We start from the raw sequence: 22094 nt of genomic DNA on the forward strand, positions 1-22094 counted from the left end.
TTTGTTCATGCAAATGCACCACAGTCTTCTCCGCTAATGAATTTTTAAAATCTTCTAATAGAATAAGTTCACAGAGTTGCTCATAATTAGTCACTTTGCTGGACTGACGCCATTTATTAAAAAAGCGTACCCTTCTCACAGGCAAACTCTACAAAAGTGTGGTTGGCAGTTTATAAATGATTATGAAATTTTTGGTGATAAGCCTCAGGGACCAACTCATAAGCCCTTAAAATAGTGGCTTTGAATGAGTCATAATTAAAACTATCTTCAAGGGACAAAGCAGAGAAAACTTCTTGGGCTTTCCCAGTTAGTTTACACTGCAATAAAAGCGGCCAAACCTTTCAAGACCAGCGTAAGGCAGCAGCTATATGCTCAAATACGCCAAAATAAGAATCAACCTCAGTCTCCCTAAAAGTGGGAACCAAACAAATTTGCTTACTAACGTTGAATTCACTAGGGCTTACAGGGGAAGGCCACTCGGGGAACGAAGACGGGGCATTTAAAACGAGCACGAGAGAGGTGGGAACCGGATTCACAGGAGACATAGGAGCCTGCAGGGTTGAAGGCAAAGCGTCAACCTGAGGTTGTAGCTTATGCTCCTAACATTTAGTTTCAAAATCAAGCTCCTTTAATTGAATAGCTAACTTACGAGCTTCCAAACTCTGACCAATTAACGAATACAAAACAGGTTCCTCACCTATAACAGGAATTTTAGCTGAAGCCTCACCCCCAACTACCGGCTTTTCACCAGGCACGACTGTATCTACATTCCCACACCATACCACAAAAAAACGCCAATCAGAAAAAGAGAAGGCACTTACCAGCAAGGGACAAAACGAACAAAAAAACAGAACGAGCCCCCATTTTGTTATGTCCCCTAGGGGTAAGATGCACAAAGATGAAGCAAGACTGCCCGCTCAGACGCCAGACCAGAACAAAATTTGACTATTTATTCGATGCTTTGCACTTTCATCCAGTCATCTAAATTATTTTCAACAGTCAACTGAAGCAAGGAAACCAAAAAAATAAAGGAAACATAACTTCAGGGAGGCCCAAGGCCCAAAATAACAAACAAAAGACCCTAATAAAAATAAAAAATGTATAACTAACTAAACTAACAAAAGAAAAAGAAAGGGAATTACAAAAACACTACCCTCACTACACTACCAATAAACAAAGTCCAACAGATCAAACAAAAAGGGCAGGCCACCCCTACATTTCCTTTCTAAAAAAAGAAACAAAATTACAAAAGTGTCTTCACTGGTCCACATGTACCTGTCGGCCAGCAAATCAACGATAACTGGTCTATCGATTGGCAGGCAGCCAAGGGAGCGGAACCGAATAAGAAAAAAATGCTCCGTATTGCTCCAACACCAAAGGCCTTTTATAGCCGGTACCAACTGAAGTAGCCAATCACATGCCAGGAGAAACGGGATGTCAGTCATGCAGCAACGACCACCTAAGAACGCTAAGAAAACCTAAGAACCTAAGAAAACATCGACACAGGACGTAACACTACTGAACACCAGCAGCATTAGGCAGATGACAAACTGTCATCTGACTAGTACACAGGCACAGACTACTAATCTATTCCAGGTGACATGGCTTAAAACTTACAGGAGAAAGCAGTAAAGTTTTTAAGATAAAGAAATGCTGGTCATCTTTTATCTCAGCTAACATTACTAGCCTAATCACACGCACATTATCTAAGCCACTGTCCCAGCAGTCATCAGGCAGAAAGCAGGAAACACCCTGGACAGTTCGCAGTTCTTTCCTGGGCATACTGACAGACATATACAATCATACACACAGTCACACCTAGCGGCAATTTAGCATGTCCAAACCAGAGTACCCACACACCAAGGAGAACATGCAAACTCTGCACAGCCGGGGAAATGCCCAGGCTCTTCTTGCTGCAAGGCAACAACACTGCCTGCGGAACCACCATGCCACCCTAGCCTAAGCACATTATAATTTATTTCATCTTGTATATTTGTGAGATTGTAAAAAGTCAGCTCGTACCAAATGTGATACATGAAGAAAATTATGCTGAAATTTTTATTCCAATTAGTGCGTTAAAATAGCTTGAGCTTGTTTATCTGAGATTTCCTTCGGGATAAATAAAGTATCTTTTCCGCACTTCCCATGTGCAGTAACTGCATTTTGTACTATCCACTACATGGTGCATTAGTTTACTTTGTCCTAGTCTACTGTGCAGTAGATTTTAGATGGCTGCAGTAGACTTTCTGTGCTCCTTTCGTTGGACAAAACAGATTAGAACCTCTGATCTAAATGTAAGACCCTTGAGCGCCCTCTGGTGGAGCATAGCGTTCAGACATCTTATGGGCCAGACGTATGAGAATGTATAACATTAGAGAGAAGCTAAACCACATATCAAAAATCCTAATGTACTTTTAGATTTCATGACTATTCATGACTAACTTCATAACTATTCATAACTTTCATGACAAAAAAAATTGGCCTAGCACCACCGGCCCCCAAAAGACAAAACAAAAGCTCAGTGTGTCACAATATACACAAATTTAAAAATTAAACTGTAGGATAACTTGTATATCCAAACTTCACAGATTTTACTATTGTGAATGTACTTAAAGAGGGCACTGTGTGACTATGTTCTACAGAAATACTAAGAATCTGCAAATACTCAGTTTTAAATGACCCGAACTGGGATTGGGGCAAAAGAAAGTAGATCGGGGCATCCTTAGTGTGTGTGTGTGTGTGTGTGTGTGTGTGTGTGTGTGTGTGTGCGTGCGTGTGTGTGTTATGCTGTCAACTTTCACTCAGTGTGTGTATGTGTCTGCAGCCTAACGGGAGCGGTCAGAGTAAAATGTCCGGCTCTTTCCTGCTGCCTCCGCCTCCTCCGGTGGCGCGGCCGGTGCCCCTCCCCATGCCCGACCCCAAACCCAGCCACACACACCCCGACGGGGGACTCGGCTCACCCACATCACCCTGTAAGTCTCCCCCAAACCCCCGGGCCCCTCCACGACCCCCAAACACACCAACACAGCCCCATTTACAGAGTCCAGGAATGATTAAAGCTAGCTTCTCTAATGACCAGATTAAACCTAAGCCTAGACTAAATAGGATTTGTAAAGGGCCCATATAATGAGAAGGCAACTTTTTCTAGCTTTTTTAAAATTAGAGTTTTATGTACTGTATAAACACAGTTCATATGTGGAAGCTTAGCTACAAAAACGGCTTGCTTTGAACTCATTGTGGTTGTGATGTCACAACCATGAACGTTTACATATGACCACCCATTCAACCTACAACAGTTTAGCCCTACCTTTCACTCTGAAGTGATGCGGGCTGCTATTCTCCATTCATTCATGCATTCATCTTCTACGCCGCTTGTGCTCGCTATTATTATTTATTCATATTCCACTTATTCTAGTGGGTAAGATTTTGTGCTTTTATTGGCTGTTGGGAAGCAAATGAATCGTCACAGCCTCTGATGATTTGAGCCCAAACCGTTTGTTCTGTACAGTTCAGCCCAAACTACTTTTTGAATGGGACACAGTATATAAACAAAACAAACTATTTAATGCTAAATAATAAAGAGAGGCTGAAAATGTACTATAATAAAAACTATAATAATATTCCACAAATAATAACTTGGTAAGTAGACATAGTAGACATATATATAAAAAAGACAAAAATGAAAAAAGAAAAATAAGCCCAAAACAAAACCATGTAAGAAAATGTGTCACATTCGTCCAAATGACCATTTTAAGAGGCGGTGGGCCATGGCCTTTCACCCCAATGTGTAGCAGGTACCCTCGTAATCTCAGTCAGTCAACAGTAATCAACAGCTCATCAGGCAGAGGCTCTGTTTTTTCTCTCCGTTCTTTTTCTCTCTCCCTTATCATATTTTCTTTCTCTTCATTTTCTTCAGTGAGTTCTCTCTGGTTTTTAGATGCCTTTATATTCTGTTCACTCGTTTTACTCTCATGATTATCAGCTTAAACCATAAACCTGGATTAAAATGGATCACGTTAACATAACAAGTACATATATAAAAGTCTGCTTGTGAAGATATAAAGATTCCACACTCTCATCTCACACTCATCTTTTTTTATCTGTTCTCTTTTTATTTCCATTTCCTGTGCTCTCACTTTCTGTGCATTTTTTCTCATCCCTCCCTCCCTCCCTCCCCCGAGAGATCAAATTCAGGGCAGTTGGCATGGACTCCAAAAGAAAAAAAAAAACACAAAACAACCAAACAAACAATAAATCAAAATAAATAAATTAGTAAATAGACACTACGTTCCACTTAAAGCCCCACACAGCAGTCTCACGAAAATGAACATAAATTTAAACAGACTAATGTTGCAGCTGTACTGTAAAGCAGGGGTGCATTCATAGCGTATATGTGTGTGTCGTAAGGGTGATGTTGAGGTGTTGGGGTTTGCGTTTGGGGTTTGTGTGTGTTGGGGGGGTTACCGGTGAACGAGTCGGGCAGAAGGACAGGCCTTATGAGCTCCCAGAGGGCACTGGATGAAGACCATTCCTCTCTTTTTGTTCTCCTTTCCCTTTTCACGTCGTCTGTTTCCTTTCAACCACTTCAAGTGATTCTTTTAAACTCTGTTTTCTCATTCACACCAACTCTTTCACCTATTTCTTATTGTATGTATGTGATATAATGGTACAGTCTCATTTCATTATATTGAGTCTAGAGCTGCACAATATATTGTTTAGTCTTACAGTGATATTGGCTGGATATAACAGGCTGGGATGTGCAGATACAAACAATCACAGTGGTATTCATGTAATCCAACAAAAGTCAGTTATTTTGGTGAAAACAATGCCCTGAAGGGTCTACATGCTCCCTCTGTTCTGGAAAGACTGTGAATTTGATTCCTGATGATACTACAGCCATCCTTAGCCAGGAGTCCAAAAGAACCTAATTGTCCTTGCTCCCTCAGCTTGGTGCTAGTTGTCTGGTAGCTGATATGTTGGCAATTGGCAATTAGCGTTCTTCTTGAGAAGCGTATTGAGCTGTCCGGTGATGTTGACTTGGTGTCAGTTTGAAAAACATGCCGATGCTTCATGTATATCAAAGGAAGCTCATGCTTACCTTCAGCCTCTCAGCTTGGTGCAGTTGGCCATAGAACTAGGGAAAAACACTGGGGAAAATAATGCCAATCTTTAATTATGTCACATTATGAATTCATTTTGGTTTTTATTAATCCGTTGAATGACCAGGTCCTGTCAGCGGGCCCAAACATTATTATACACCTCCATAAACTAAGAATAGCTCAACCAGCTTGCATTGCTGTCCTTGCAGTTACTGATTAATAAGCCTTAGTATGTTACAAGCCTGGGATTTTAAGGGGTTAATGTATTGCAAGGTATGCATATATCAGCATGTATAGCAGTATCATTGCGATAATAGTATTTTGTGCTTATCGTGCAGCTCTAGTCTTTTGCTCCTTTCGTGTTTTACTGCCATTTTGTATACTTTCCTCTCTGGTGACAGAAATGCAGTATATTCAGATGTGTAAAAATAGACACACATTCAAAAATACACCAACACAGGTGACGGTTCTTCTCACTGCTTCTCTTAGCCTTACTTATCTCACCCACATAAAACTCTCTTTGACATATTTAGTCTGAATTTGGAGTCCTTTGTCTACAGCTGCCCTGAATTTGATCAGTTCAGTGCAAACAAAATTGACAGGTTCCCTCCCTCTCGACAAAATCCGTGATGAGCTCCTTCCCGTTGTGACCTTTACTGAGTGAACACTAAAATAAAAATGTTACTCATGTAGGTCACGTGTGACCTTCGTTATTCCAAATAACGTTTTCTACTTTATAAAACTAAGAACAAATATACAGTGTGAATAAGGCTCAGTGAGTAGTTTATTACAGCTCCAGTGCTACAGTATGTCATAGTGAAGACAATCAAAATCCTTCAGTTCCAGTTAATATTCTGATGACGTGCCGTGGCAAAGTCGTAAATAATGACATATGTATGTATGCGCTTGTGTGTGTGTGTGTGTGTGTGTGTGTGTGTGTGTGTGTGTGTGCGTGCGTGTGTGTGTGTGTGTTTGAGCAGCATACTCCTCGCCAAGCTCCACAGCTTCCAACAGGTTTGTCGGCATCGGAGCACGGGACAACTTTCTAAACATCCCACAGCAGACACAGGTGTGTATATGTATGTGCGCACACACACACACACACACACACACACACACACACACAAACTACAGGTTACTACAGATTTAGAATTTTTATAAATTTTTTATTAGTAATAAAGTTTTCAATCTCAGTTTCATCTCAGTTTGTTTTAAGAGTGCATTAATACACACACACATTTTCTAAGCCACTTATTCTCCTGGGTCACAGGGGGTGCTGGAAATATCCCAGCACTCATTGGGTGGGAGGCAGGGTGCGTTAATACAGTTGTATGCAAAAGTTTAAACATCCCCTAGTCAAATTACATGCTTTGTTGATTTTCTAAGTGAAAATAGCACATTCTCTGTGGGGAACACACTTTAGTGCACAACTTTTATTTATTTTTGTTTAATATATTGGCAAAAAATACAACACAAAATATAATATGCGCTGTACAACAAAGGTAAGCAATGGGATAGGTAGAGAAGATAATGGTGTATGTGTACAGTCAAATTACATGTTTTGTTGAAGTGAAAATAAGTTAACACATCTACAGGGAACAAACTTAAATGTGGCATTTTTCTGCATTTTTACTGAACAATTTCTGTTTATTGAACATTTTGGAAAATAAACATAAGATATAAAATGTGCCATAACTTTTTCACAGACCACATTTGATGTTTTATTTTTCAAATATGTTGAACTCAGTAAATAAACAATAACTGTGCATTAAAACATGCATAAGTTTGTTCTCTGTGGAGAACCTATTTTCAACAAAATGTAGTAAAAATAATTTCATATTTTTAATGTGAGTTTAGTTTGAGTTTGTTTTAAAAGTGCATTAATAGCTTGTTTGGTTTTGTATTCCAAAAACAGGTTTAGATCAGTTTGTATTCAGTTTCAGTTCATTTAGTTAGTGTTTTGGTGTGTGTTTTGTCAGAAACTGTGACTGTTATTCAAAATGGGACAGTTTTACAAGCAGTAGCACAGCAGGAAACTGTATTCAGCTAAGTGTCAAGCTTCATGCAAAGGTATCAGTATCTCCTGGGAATGTAAGGTTTGAAGGAATCTACCTCTAGACCTCATATTTAATGAATACAAAAGCTAAATGTTTTTTTTTTTCTGTAATGATCATCAATCAGTGCCTCTGAGCAACATTAAGCTTTGGGTCTACATACATTTTATGTAACATTACATAACAACTTTACAGACACTGTATGTCCAAGTAGACATTTATAGGCACCTGTTGATTCAGCATTACTTGTGAAATCAAGGGTATTAATGGGGAGTTTGTCCTCCTTTGCCGTAATAACAGCTTCTACTCTTCTGCAAAGGCTTTACTCTTGATGTGGGAACATAGCTGTGAGGATTTGATTTCATTCAGCCACAAGAGCATTAGTGAAGTCAGGTACCAATGTTGTATAATTATTTCTGACACTTGGCATTGAACATTGGCTGTTCCAGTGCATTCCATTCTATTAGTCAGTGCTTTTCTAAGGAGACTATACAGGCCTGCATTCATTTATGATCTGATCACACCTGAATCAGAGCAGGCATTACTGATTATATACAAGTAATTTACTGATAATTGTTACACATCATTGAGCAAATAGAGCTTTAAAAAAGGACAAACAATAGAAACAGACTTTACAAACCATGAGTAGCCTTTCAAATATTTCATAATACTTTTCTGAAAAAAGGAGATAAACTAGGAAGCCTTTTAAAGGACTTAAATTCTCATAAATGGGTTTATTTATACGGCTTTTGTTCTTACCATAAGCAGTAGATGTGTTTAAATGATAATCACTGCTGATATAACCGGAAGGTACATTTTAATTGTTTATTTTGTAAAATCTACTAAATGTGACAGCTGTAACTTCAAGTGAAGTATTTTTTCTGTGATGGATTTGACTGTGTTGTGTCTAAATTGGCTACTTGTGTGCTTTTTCTTGGATGTGGTTAATGCAGTGGTGTGTTAAAAGCCAGATGTTGGCATGTAGCGAGCAGGCCCTCGGGGCGTTTGGTTAGGGATGCTCCTTGTGTGAATTTGGGATGCAGCCTGGCCCACAGCTGCTGAGTGCTTACCCACTGCACGTCTTTCATTAAGGGAAAAACCACAAGAGCCACCAGTTAGCTAAACGATAAATCCACAGCACATGGAGGCGAACTCTATCTGTATCTCTCTGCAATGAAAAAAGGGATTTACTGGAATTAAAATGTGCGCATCATTCCCACATGAAAACACTATATTAACACAGTTTTGGATTTCAGTTGCTCTCATTTGGCATTTATGTATTTATGTCATGGAGTTTATTCATGTGGAATAGATGTTCACATTTAAGTCTTGTCAGTTCAGTGCAGCACTTACTTCAGGATGCAGTACATACCTGTTGATTCAAGCTGATATTTAGAAATTAATGCCAGGATACTTTGATAAAATATATATTTACAAACAAACTGTCCCAGAGTGTTTTCCTAACCAGACGAACACTCACTGACAAGTACCGGAGAATTTAAAGTTGTCACATTTTCCGGGCCTGTTAGAAAGAGGCAGGCACGATAAAGAAGAGAAAGAGGGGAGCAAAAGAACTGTTGAACGAAAAACGAGAGAGAGAGAGAGAGAGAGAGAGAGAGAGAGAGAGAGAGAGAGAGAGAGAGAGAGAGAGAGAGAGAGAGAGACAGAGAGAGTCACGTCTCGAATGTCTGGTTGCCCCCAGCAACCAGACATGATGTCATAGGCAGTTGAACATGAACTTGGTGGGGAGCGAGTGTAAGAAAAAAGGACTGGACACTGCCAAGGATTAGAGAGAGAGAGAGAAAGAGAGGGAGAGAGGGAGAGAGAGAGAGAGAGAGAGAGAGAGAGAGAAATATAGATCTGCCAAAAAGTCCCTGCAGAGTTACAAACTTTCCACAAAACTTGTTTTTTGTTTTTTTGTTTCTTTCTTTGCTCATAGCCAGCAAGCAACAAGTTCTTTTGTCTACTTTACTCGCAATGCTTAAGCAAATGTAAAAATGTAAAGATTTAAATATAAACAATACATCTGAAAGTATCTAGACACCTCTTTCTAATTAGTGAGTTCAGCTACTCTAAGGTGCACCCAGTACTAACACAGGCATTTGTGCACACACAGGAAGCAGAATCTCCATAGAAAAGCATTGCTAATAGAATCAGACACTCTGGAACAGCCGCACATGAACATAAGGTCATCATGTCCTATGCTAAGCAAGCTAAAGGGTTATAAAGATCCCCAGCACTGGACTGTGAAGTTGTAGTGATCCATAGTCATCCAACATCAGTACCTGACCTCACTAATTAAATCTTCTACAAAGCTTTACATATAGCATAGTTCTAATAAATCAATGCAATTTGTGTGAGCAGTGTTTTTAGAATGGGCAGAAGTTTGTGTAATGCAGCATCTTTAGCACCACGTATTGTTGTTTTAAAGCAAATCCTAATAGTTCATGTGACCTCACAACTCAGTTGTAGGTCATCTGGAGGCACATGCTGCTTGTATTCCTAACATCAAGCACTGTTGCATCCATATTACCACGTTATAGTGGTCTCGAATTCCACCTGCTGAGAGGACACCTGGTTTTGCTGGAATTTGACTGTGGAAAAGAGAATAAGACTGAGAAAAGATATGTTTGTTGTATTTTGGCACATTGGAAAAAAAATATATGAGGTATTGAAAAGATGTGTGCTTTGCATTCACACTGATTTGTATTTGTCATCTTCTTGGCACTTGCTTTTGGTACATTTCCTATTATTATTAGTTATCTATGTTTTATTAAATAATCATTTTGGGTGCAACTGGATGCATTTTTTCACAAAATGTGCTTTAAATTTTGTTAAATTAGAGGTGTACATCCTTTCAGCATTAATAAAATATATTACACCAATACACGTATTGCTCAGACTATGTAAATCAAAAGAGCAGTTGCATAATTTTATTCAGGTGGAAATAATGTATACATTATTTAATTAAAGGTCATTAAATAATGATTTTCTTTTTATGTTCGCTGTTTTACAGTCTTGGTTCCTTTGACAAGATCCTTCTGAAACACACAGACATGAGGTCTGTAGCCGAAACGGGAAACACAAAGCTAGGTATGGACTGCAATTAGCATATCACACACCCCAATTGACTTAAACCTGCAAGCACCCTGAAACCTTCAACATGAGCCCCGTAATGAGGAATCCAGAAACCTTCCATGTGATTCTTCGTACCTGAAACACTTCCACATGATTCTACAAAAAGCCTGAAAAACTTCCACACGATTCTTCAAAAACCTGGAAGTCTGCATGATTCTGCAAATCTGGTAAGAGAAAATAAAACAAACCAGATAACAATGACACAGATCGTGTCATGGAATGGATGATGTTCGGAAACCGGAAAACTCTTTTGAATAAAACAAACAAACAAAATAAGACTTGATTCCATTCAGGATGAAAAAAGAGACATCTCACTAAGTCTTTATAATGTTACCAAGGCAACCTGAATATTGACCAATCCTACTTTTTTCATCCGTCATTTTTCTTGTTTTCAATCATCCACCAATCACGCAGCAAGAGATTCCGTTTTCACTCAGCCACAGTTTTAGCTGGTTGGTTGAGATTTAATAATTGCTGTACTTTCTGTCCAATGAAAAATATGTCAAAGGACGAATTACCTGGATTAATTAATTCCGCCTGCATGACGTCATCTTCATTCTCCACATCGATCATCTACACCATTCAGCCGTGCTTCACCCTTAAGCCAGTGGTTTGAGCATGGCCAGACCCATCTGATTGGACGAGAAATGCACCGCTCTGATTGGCTTGCTTCCAGTTGGCCAGCTTCCAGTGGGGGATGCTATCCAAATATGTTTGACATGCACAAGAAATTTCTGTGACTGATTTCTTGTCACATAGTGACTGACTGACAGGGACACAACGTTTGATGTGAAGTTTACCCTGTACACGTATGCACTATTCAAAATGAGATTTGATAAGGGATGACTTTTGTGTGGGGGTTAAAATACTGTGATCAGTACTGGCAGCAGGGCGAGCTAGCTTTGTGATAAAACTTCTTTGTTTTGTTGTCTTTTTTTTTTTGGCAAGCAGGCTGTCGCAGCACAATAGGGTCGCCTTGGCACCCTTTCTCACTCTTATACACTCACATACACACAAACACACTGAACACAAACACGTCTTTCCTAGCAATACAGTACAAAAAAACAAACAAAAGTTATTAGGGGTGGGCAATATGGCACAAATATAATATCACAATACACATCGTCATAATACGCAACACATATTATATTTAGTTTTTCTGTGGTTTGATGAGTTGGAAAAAAGCCTCAGTAGTGCCACATTTCAAAAATACTGTCAAAAACTAAGAACAACACTGTGCTGCACTAAATCCAATTAAACAGGATTTATTATGCTTTAAATATTAATAATGTCCACAGAATTCTCAAAAAAGCACATTTCTTGTTACAGTAAAATAATGCCATATTTCCCACCCCAGCAACATGCAACTGACCACCTACAATCAAGTTTGTCATTATCAGCTAATCACAGTAATATCGATATTAGCAATAGACCGAAGACAGTGATGGATAATGTTGTATGAAATAAAAGTGTTGTAAGGCCTTTATGAATGCATGATGCTCTTGTTATAGTCAGCCATGGTAGTTACAATGCTGTGGCACAATTATAACAACATCGAATAAGAGATTTGTTAACACTTTACTAAAAGGCAGCATTTGTAAGGCTTCTTTACAATGACATAAGCCCGTAACGGCGACTGACATAATACTCTATAAACATTTATAAAGGCATAAAGGCTGCTTTTGTCCATGCTGATGTTATTTCACCTCAGACATTTGTTGGAATGAGCCTTTTTAGGTGTTTATGTAGGTTTTTGTCAGATTTATAGGTGTTGTGTAGCCTTATGAACGCCACTCTTATGCTGCGCTCATGAAGGGTTTATGACGCATACCATTACAGTATGTACTACCGTCCTTCAGTTTCAGTGCTACCATTTCAGTGTCTAAACATTAGTCAGAAGTTCAGAAAAAAAGTCTTTCTCTGCTGATATTCTTCTGGGTTTTTCTTTTGTTTTGCAGTTGGCTTTGTTTTGTTTTCTCTCATTGTCTTTTTGGTTTAGTTTTAACCGGTGTCCTTTTGTGTTGTCTTGGTTTATTTTTGGCTACAGAACTGCTGCATGCGAGTTTACTTTGGGTTTGCTTACATTTCCTGTCCCAGTTAACAACAACAAATATTTTAGGATGACTTCATTTTTCAAAACCATAGCAGCTGGATAATATCAACATTTCTCTTGGGATTACATGGTTTAGGGTTGTTGCTATAGCGACAGCCTCCTTCATCAGTACTATATCATACCCTGCCCTCCGGTCGCTTTCATCCTCAGTGCTCACTCCCTGTCCAAGATGGAGGTTGCTCTTCATATCGCTGACATCACTTCCTGCATGTTCTGTTTCTGTGATTGAGTTCATCATTCAACAGCTGCCAGTTTAATCCATAATGTCCTGCATAGCAACGCCAGTAATTGTGGTGTGAGCATCACAGATCTAAATGGAGCATATGCACACACACACACACACACACACACGCATATACACACAAACATGAAAGCACACACTCAGTTTGCGCTATGACATACAACTGAAACCCTTAAAACTAACAAAGGGACGCTTTTCATTCAGCTTGGCCCATGCTATTCCTCATACGATTATTCTTATTTAATCTCAACATGAACAAACCAATAACAGCATTAGTGTCATAATCCAGCAATACACTACATACACTCTAAACTAGGGCTGTCACAATTGACTGTATTAGTATTTGAGTAATTTGCCATCTTTTTGTCTAGATGTAGTTTCAGGCCCTATTGACCTGATTTTCTTGAACAGCTTCATGAGGAGCCTCCTGAAATAAAGAAGATACACACATGCTGAGACCCTGTTGTCACTGAAAACCACTTGTTTTCCATTTTAAATTAAGTACAGTAAGTTTTAATTTTTCTAGAAGTTTCATACATAAGCATCTTTTCACTATTTGCATTTTTAAGGTTAATAAAAATATATCATTGTTGTCTGAACAAAACTTCACCTCTCCAAAATGGTGACTTTACAGGAGAAGGAAAAAGCATACTTTACTTTTAATGTAAGTCAATGGAACCAGATGTTTTTTCCAAGTAATTTTGGGCTGTTTCATTTGGACCATTTGTCATGAAATTTATACACAATTTACAGCAGCAATATTCAGTTACATGTCGAATTGTGTCTGTATATGTACGCTGTGTACGCTGATTCATCGGGAAGGTACATTTTAATGGTAATTGTGACAGCCCTAGTCATAAACACTACATATATGCGCTCAAAACCACTGCTATCACAAAATAACTGGACTGCCTGGCTGTCAGTCACATGTCAGGGATTCTCGTTGGCTGAGACCAGCTCAAAGCCCCGCCCCCTCTTTGGCTCTTCCACGCAGCTCAGTAAAATTCCCCACCATGCGTCAAAGTGCCTCTGTATCCCCCCTCTATATGCAACTTATCTGGCATTGATTTCAGGGTGTGTACTCTGTGTATAAGCTACAGAATTAATGTACTATAATGTATCATGGCTTAGCAAGAACCAGAACATAGGAGACTGGAAACATCGCAATTTATAAATATATATATTATCCAGACTTAATATCATTCTCGTACATGCTGTATATATATGGAAATATGTATAGTAGCTCTTCTATGAAATATGGCAGTCTAGTTATTTTTTGACATTTTTCCCAGTCAGTGATGTCATCTCACATTGTCCTCCAGGTCAAAAAGAAAATCATCATCCAACCCATGAAAAAAAAAAACATCACCATAGTGTGAGTTATCACTCCTGGTCCTGGCCTGTAGGTGAAACGATACAAAACACCATCAACAGACAAGCGAATTGGTCCATGCACCGCCCACAAAATGTGTTTCTTTATTAGCAACGGTCGCCAAGGTGAGCAGATTTACAGGTGTGGACAAAATTCCATTCAATTCAATGAGAATCTGTAGGACACTTGACATAGAGTGCATTGTTAGTATCAGATGTTTATTTTATGTGCATGTCATATAATCGTGCTAGTGTTAGCATGGTAGTTGTTGTTATTTACAAACCAACCATAGTTTCAATTTTGGGGGCAGTCGTGGGCTGGAGGTCAGGGAACTGGCCCTGTGACCGGAAGGTCGCCGGTTCGATCCCCAGGGCCGACAGTCCATGACTGAGGTGTCCTTGTGCAAGACACCTAACCCCCAACTGCTCCCCGGGCACCGTGGATTGGGCTGCCCACCGCTCCGGGCAAGTGTGCTCACTGCCCCCTAGTGTGTGTGTATTCACTAGTGTGTATGTGGTGTTTCACTTCACGGATGGGTTAAATGCGGAGGTGGAATTTTCCCGGTTGTGGGATTAAAAAAGTATCACTTAACTTAGAAACAACATAGCCCAGCTTGGTAGTGCAGCATTTTGAACTGGAAACATAAAATTTGAGGTGAGGAACACGACTAAAAGCCCTCCTTCTTTCAATCTAACGCCCTGTAAATTCACATCCTCACCTTCCGTTCCCATGACGAAGCGTTCACCATTCCCACCCCATCTCCCCCCTGGTCCTTGATCCTACATCAGTCCTGATACAGCTATGAGGGGGGACCTGGCCTTCTTGGTACAGGCATAAGGTGCCCAGAACTCCAGCCCAAGTTCTCATAGTTCTTCCCCTCCCTCAATCAACCCTCCCTCATACTTCCACCACGATGTTAAAGGCATGATCCGAACTCACAAAATTATAGGGGTGAAGGGAGGGGGAGGTGAAACGTGATCTTATTGGTTAATATTATTTTTCCTGGTGATAAAAAGTCAAAACACTGTGAGTAAAGATTATGAGAGAAATATGACCTGAGAGATTAACTAACACAGTAAAAAAGGTCAGGTTTGACTTCAGGTTAACTTTTAATAATTTAAAACTGAGTTGTGCACTATGTTGTCTCATTAGGTTGAACTGGACCTTTGTCAGCGTTTTGTAAAACAATCTTGAAGCTGTAGCTATGAAAGAGCATATTTGTGGGCAGAGCATGGACAGGTCAAACGAATAAATCATTGGTTTTCTTTGTTGGGAAAGCACAGTATTCAGGATAATGGTAAAGAAGGTGGTGTTTGTGGACTGAGCCGTGTGCAATGTGTTGGTAATTGAGAATTTGGGAATTTTAAGAAAGCATTTGGGGTTTTTTTTTTTCTCCTAAAGTCCACTTGTCCTGGACTCTAAACTCGAGGGCCATGAGTATCTCAATCTTTGTACATTTTGGGGGAATTTTATTTTTATTTTCCATTAACTTTTTTTTTTTTTTTAATGTTTCATTTGTTTGGGTTTTTTTTTTTTGTTTTTAACTATTGGGGAGGGTGGGTGAAAGGAACAATTTTACAAAAATGTCAAAACAGATGTGTATTATGATATGAACCTGGTGCTTGCTTCGTATATATGAAAGTGCGTTCAGTCTACCATATGAGAATGATACTAAAACAAAGACTGTTTCTCTTCAATCACATTTTAAGAAATATGACATTTCTCTTTTTGTACTCAGTGGGGGAGGGGTTCATACTTTAGGTTGTGACAAAAGGCATTTTACTTCAACCTTTAAGAATTCAAGAATTCCTGAAATTGAATTTAATATTAAAAATGTCATGATATAAATTCAAATCAGTATAACTGATTTAGAACAGAGAATATGTGCAGTTTTGATTTTCTGATGTCCATATTTTTGAATTTTCATAAGTTCCAGATCATCAAAGTCATCTTAAAGTTGGCGATGTGTCAGGGTAACGTCATAACGTTCACTGTAAATTTAGGAAAAAGTACTTAATAAGCAATGCATGTTGCCTTGGTGATGATTCGAGAGATGTCGTAATGTGAACTCAGTATTTGTAGAAGTTTTTGTAGCTTTTAGGCAATTATTCTCCACGCAGACAGGTTTTTGAAGGAGAAGGAACGTTCCGGAGAGCGAATCATGTTGAAGAATGACACTCAGATTGGGGACCGTCCCCATTTCCCCCTGCAACTACATGAACACTTCCCCTTTGTAAATGACCCTTCATAGTGATTGTGACGTAGTGTTAGTAGTACGCAAGCATTTAAAGGTTGTTCCCTTCAAAGTGCCTTTTGTTCACAGACTCTCATCTTGTAAAACATGGAAACTCCCAGTTCTTAAAATGAGAAAAAATCCCCCCTTCACCTTTCCCTGTCCCTTTTTTTTCAAGCTTTTCGAAGCCGTATATATATATATAGTATATAGTAATACAGGAAATGGATGTGATTTAGTTCTTTTTATTGTACTGAAAAAAAATGTAAAGGCAAAAAAAAAAAATGCTTCTTCTTTCTGTGTTTCCACAGTGTCTCTCTCTCTCTCTCTCCCTCCCTCCCTCTCTCTGTCTCTATTTGCGTTTTGGAGGAGTCGTAAAAAGTTGTCCGTCTTCTTAACCCCGTCCTACACCCACCCTCGCCACTTTACTCCCTTACTTTTGATGGAAGGGTTTAAAAAAAAAAAAGAAGAAAAAAAGAGATGCAGAACCCTTTTATTTTCTCCTCCACAGCGAAGTATCCCCCCCGTGTCTGTACGCTTCTTATTGTTATGCCATACCGATCTCTCCCATTCTACAGCTTCTTCTCCATTGTACTGCTAGTGTAAGTGAAATGTGGCCATTTGGGCTTTGTGGGGTCAGCTCTAGGTAAACGTTGCTCATGTGTACTGAACTAGGGTCAGCTAAACTGATCGCAGGTCAGTCATTTATAGGGGCAACCTATGCCATCATAGTTGGAATTTTTCTTTCTTTTTTTTTTTAAACAGGTTGCAATTTTTTTTGTTTGTTGTTGATGTTTTATTGCCTTGGGATAATAGCTTGTGGTGATTTGACGAACGGACTTAAGATTTTAGAAAGTAATTATTACAACGCCAGTGGCTTTGCAGTAAGTGCAGGATACCGGGGTGATATTATGCAGCTCTAGGTATTTAAATTAATTTTCTAATTTATTTGTTTGTACTTAAAATTTTGTACTTTATTTGAAATCGCTTTGATGCTTTTCTATCAGGGTATGGTCCAAAAGGTTCTCTCCAAGAGAAAACTGGACCTTAAAACTTTACACAAAGCACCTTTCTATTGTAGAACAGCCAGGCTACTTTTACGAAACTGTTGATTGATGACTTGCTACAAGCACCTTATTGACAGACAGATGAACATGAGGCAGAATGCACTTCAGAATCCTAAAAATGGGCATTTTTGTTAGCTTTAAAAAAGCTAAAGTACACAGGCTGGTGTTTCTCACATTTCAGTCCCATTCACTCAAATCAATGTCAGTATTAATAGTGCGGAACATGGGAGCCTTTTTTTACATGTATTTTGACCTGAATAGTTAAAAACAAGCCCTATAATTGCATAAGTTCATCCCTAAGCTTTCAAAAAAGCTGCATCTTACTGCCTCGTGAGATCTGTCTGTTTTTAATTTAAAAGATAGTTTGTTTGTTTTGCTTCCATAAGTTTCTGAGCTGCAGAGCCTTAGGCTAGGAGTAGTAACCCTACATACGGATTTGTACACCATCTCATGTTGTGGATGTGTTTGGTGTAGCATTAGCACCCCTTAGTGGACCCCCGGTGTTCTGCACATACTGAAAAAGCTCCCATTTCAGCTAGCGGCCCCTCAGAGCCCACTGGCAAATGTGCATGTGTTAATTACAGATTCCTTTCCATTATAAAGAAAAAAAACAGTTTGTAAAGAGCAGCAACTGGTTGAATAAATGATGTTCTTGACTGTACAAATGTACCTGCCTGCTTTTTGTCCCTCTTCCAAAACAATCTGGACTGCTTTATGTACAGCAGAAGGTAAATGGATATGGGAGGTTGCAGCTTTTTCTCTCATATTACATTGATAGTTGCAGTGTCACTGCTGAATGTGGGGGTTAAATGCAGAGAAAGGGTTATTTTGTGCCACAGGCCAAACTTGGGAAAGTGGTTGAACTTTTAATCTTTGCAGGCCTGGAGATGACATGTATTACAGTGAAATGAATAAAAAGTGTGCTTTCTTTTCTCTGGTGAGAGAATAATTATGTACAATTGCTTTGTAAAGGAATATTCATGAGCATCACTCTATTTGCATAGAGCTATCTGGGCATTATCGGTGTTCATTTACTGTTCCTTTAACCTTCTCCACAAAGGGCTGGTGTGCCTGCAGATTTTCATTCCAACAAAGCAAGAGGTCACCTGATCAGCATTTTGAAGACTGAAACCAACTGATTACACAAGGGGAATCAGGTGTGCTCCAGCTTGTTTTGTGGGAAAACCTACAGCCACACCGGCCCTTTGTCAGTAAGATAGGACATCCTTGCTTTAAGCACGCAGCCCAATGATGACTTCTAGTAATTATCCCTTTAGGCATATTCAAGTCCTTACTAACAGGCTTGGTCCCATGATCACAGTGTATCTAGTGTCAAATCCTCAAAAAAAGCAGGCCAGTGCAAAAGCACTCAGAGTAAACTTTGTGTTAAACTGTATGTTGATATTTGATTCTTATTGAATATAAAACCATCAGACGTTTTAAAATAGGTCTTTGAGAAATCATGGAAACGTTTAACCATGTTGTGGGAATTCTGTAGCACTCCAAGCACTTACTGCCTAAATTCATGACCTGTTCCAAGAAGGGGGCTACACATTAAAGTATAGAAAAGCATAGAAAAGCCTTGCCTATAGAATAAGATGCTCTGGAGCAGCCACGTACGAGCACTACAGCAACACGCTCAATGTCAAGCGTCTGCTAGACGGGCATAAAGCCCCCTGGTATTGGACTGTGGAGCAGTAGAGCCGTGTTCTCTGAACTGATGGAGCTCCATCACTTCACATATCTGAACGGTAAGTATGTTGTAATCAATATACCTGGATCTTATATCGAGCTGGTGAGTTTTTATTATGTGGATTGTACTGTTGGTAATGATGCTGGCTTGGAACCAAACCATAAACATAGCCATAAATCACGCTAGACTACACCAGGACAGCAGTAAGACTCAGTCATTTATTCTTCAATCTCTGCACAAAAAAAAAAAAAGAAAAGAAAAGAAAAAACCCACAGATTAGCTTAGCACAGGTATATACACTTTGTTTATAAAACTGAGTTTTAAAATCTTTGCACAAAATATCTAAATTAAAATAATGATTTAGTAACAGCTGCTGTTCGCCAAGCAAGCAAGACCTAAACACCCCCCACCCCAACCCAAAAATGCTAAACTGGATGCACATACATGATTCTTTGCCTAATAAATGACTTTATAAATGACTTTTATAGTTAGCATTGTTCCTGTACACTCTGAAAAAAGGGTGCCAAAATGGGTTCTTTGGAACGGTGCCACAAAATAACCACGTCTAGTTCCCTCAATGTCCTTTCGATCTTTACAAAAACATTCTTCACACTCACGCATCTCATTTACAAAAGCAGAGCCGTCCACTGAAAAGGTATTCAGGGAATCATTTAGGAACCTTTATTTTAAAGAGCGTAAAAGTAATTTTTAGTCTAATACTGATCTTAAAGGCCCAATCAGGAACTGACAAACCAGGACAGCATGACCACATACTGTTTCCCACACGTGGTCTTGAACATTTTGTTGATGCTATTATCTAAAGTGACCAGCCTTAGCAAACCACACAGACAACGCAAACATGGGGTTATGTACTTTGTTGCCTTTCAAAAAATAAAAATAAATAAAAATACTACCAGTAAGAATAATAAAATTGTTCTTAATAATAGGAGACTGCTGACTGAGCCTTTAATCTGCCTGAAAATACCTTTGACTGCAAATTTAATCATTTAAAGAAGTACTCCAATGTTTTTGAACCCAATCCATACCACTGACATCGCTTTTGTACCATCAGTTACCACAGGCAATATTTTCCCTGGACTTCGAAAAGAAAACCTGTTGATTTTAAACGGTTATAAGAGAAACCTTTATAACAGTGGATTCAGCTTCAGCACCTGCCATCAGGCTTCTATCATACAGCCATATGGAAAGTTTGCACTCTTGGTCAAATGATGTTTTGTTGATTTTCTACATGCCAGGTGTCAAACACAAGGCCCATAGGCCGAGTCAGGCAAGTGACACTATACAATTTGGCCCACAAAATTGTTAATTTTCTAATTTTAGTAGCCCCTTTAACCCTGAGATGCAACACAGTTCCCAGCATGCACTGCAACATAGTGTGCGGTCTGACCCCTAACAACAATCTATATGCCATATAAAACGTAAAAATGGCTGGTGTCTAGTTCATGCAAATAGACAGTTAAAAAAAATTAGTTTTTATTTAGAATTATTTTTGAATAAGTTTTCAATGCCTATTTTGCTGTTGCAGTTTTGGCATATCTTGAATAAACAATGTCCTGTTAAGAAAAAATGAAATAAAAAGCTGGCCCATGGATCTGCTGAGCTTTTTTTTTTTTAATATACGGCCCTTTTAGTGGTCGAGTTTCACACCCCTGATCTACATGAAAATAACACATCCTCTACAGAGAACACTTAAATATGACCTTTTTCTGCAAACATTAGCGCACAATTAAAAAAAAGCTGAGTCTGGGGGAAAAAAAATGTAACAATGTGCTGCAACATTGAACCATTTAAAATGTGCAGAAGTGTGTTCTCTGTAGAGGACGTTTTCATCCATTTTCACTTCGAAAATCAACAGAACAGAATTTAAACAGGAGTACAGCTGCTGCTAACCCAAGGTTAAAAACACTGGGGTATTCCTTTACAATCTGTACATTCTATATATGTGTAAACTGATCCCAAACACACCAAAGAAAAGATAAATAAATCTACTATGCACTGCTCCCACATTCTAAATGGTGCTTTCCTTTCAGCCCAGCACCACTATGCGCTTTCCATCCGAGTTTGCACCAGCTTTCTAATACCTGTATCTTATGAGTTTACAATGCATCACTCAACCTTAAAATCAAGTACTTTTTCTTCAAGGAATATTCTGGCATTGTTCAGTCTAACCTCTACCTGCCACATCCCGTACCCTTCAGCTGATTACTACGGACGATAACTTCTTCGCACTTAGAAAATAACAGAAAATGTATTGACAGAAGACTCATTTATGATTGAAGCCAACGGGCAGTCGCTGAATTGTGTCAGTAACATTCACTTTCATTAATTATTCAGTCAAAAGTATTTGTAAAAGAAGCTGTAAATCTGTTTAATTTCTTCTTTTACAGACAGGACTAGTTTTCCAGAGGGAAGAATTTACAGTAATTTGTTACAAACGTAGTGATCCGGGTGAAATCTTCACAACTTCTACTTAAATCACCATGGACACCAGAACGCCTCAGAGAGAGTGAACTGGAACTTCCACAGCGCTGTAAAGCTCATAAGAACAGCTTTAGTAATACATTGTTAGAATGTAAAGACTGTAAAGTGGCTTTGAATTAATGCTATATAGTTTTATTTCAAGTATTTCAAACATTTATTTACAAAATTTAGCAACTGCTCAATGGCTTCTACACTGCTGGAAATAAATGTACTGTGCAAGTACATTTTCCATTCGTCAAGGTACGAACGATGTAAATGTACACTCTCGGAAATGAAGGTACTAAACGGTCACTGGGGTGGTCCCCTCAAGGGTACATCTCAGTACCGTTAGTCGGGGAACATAACTGTACCATAATCCATCAAAATTATATATATTTTTAAAGTTATTTAAAAGTTATTTATTATCTAAAGTTATTTTTAAAGTTATACTGACTCCACACACCCCGTCTGGTCTCCAGGCTTTTATTTCACTGTTCTGTTAAAAACATTAAGTTATGAAAAGGTTCAAATATGTACTTTTGACCTGGAAAAACTTCTTTCAAAGGTCCACAACTGGACCTTAAAACCACTGTTGTACCTCTG

General features: G+C 38.9%; 1 protein-coding gene across 10 annotated transcripts in view; it reads left to right on the top strand.

Annotated features, from left to right (window-relative positions):
* Positions 1-14070, top strand: part of LOC108441182 (nuclear factor 1 X-type-like) — a 167801-nt gene extending 153731 nt beyond the window's left edge. For 8 of the 10 annotated variants that reach the window (XM_037543818.1, XM_037543816.1, XM_037543814.1 and 5 more), the window contains 3 exons: positions 2825-2972; positions 6080-6168; positions 10170-14070. In XM_037543818.1, the coding sequence (XP_037399715.1) occupies positions 2825-2972; positions 6080-6168; positions 10170-10184 (252 nt within the window). In that variant the 3' untranslated portion in view covers positions 10185-14070. The remainder of the gene's footprint in view (positions 1-2824; positions 2973-6079; positions 6169-10169) is intronic. The other 2 variants (XM_037543819.1, XM_017720571.2) reach the window with 1 other exon arrangement.
* Positions 14071-22094: the final 8024 nt, after the last annotated feature.

This window comes from Pygocentrus nattereri, chromosome 12 (genome assembly GCF_015220715.1).
Source record: "Pygocentrus nattereri isolate fPygNat1 chromosome 12, fPygNat1.pri, whole genome shotgun sequence".
In the NCBI taxonomy this organism is placed as follows: Eukaryota; Metazoa; Chordata; class Actinopteri; order Characiformes; family Serrasalmidae; genus Pygocentrus; species Pygocentrus nattereri.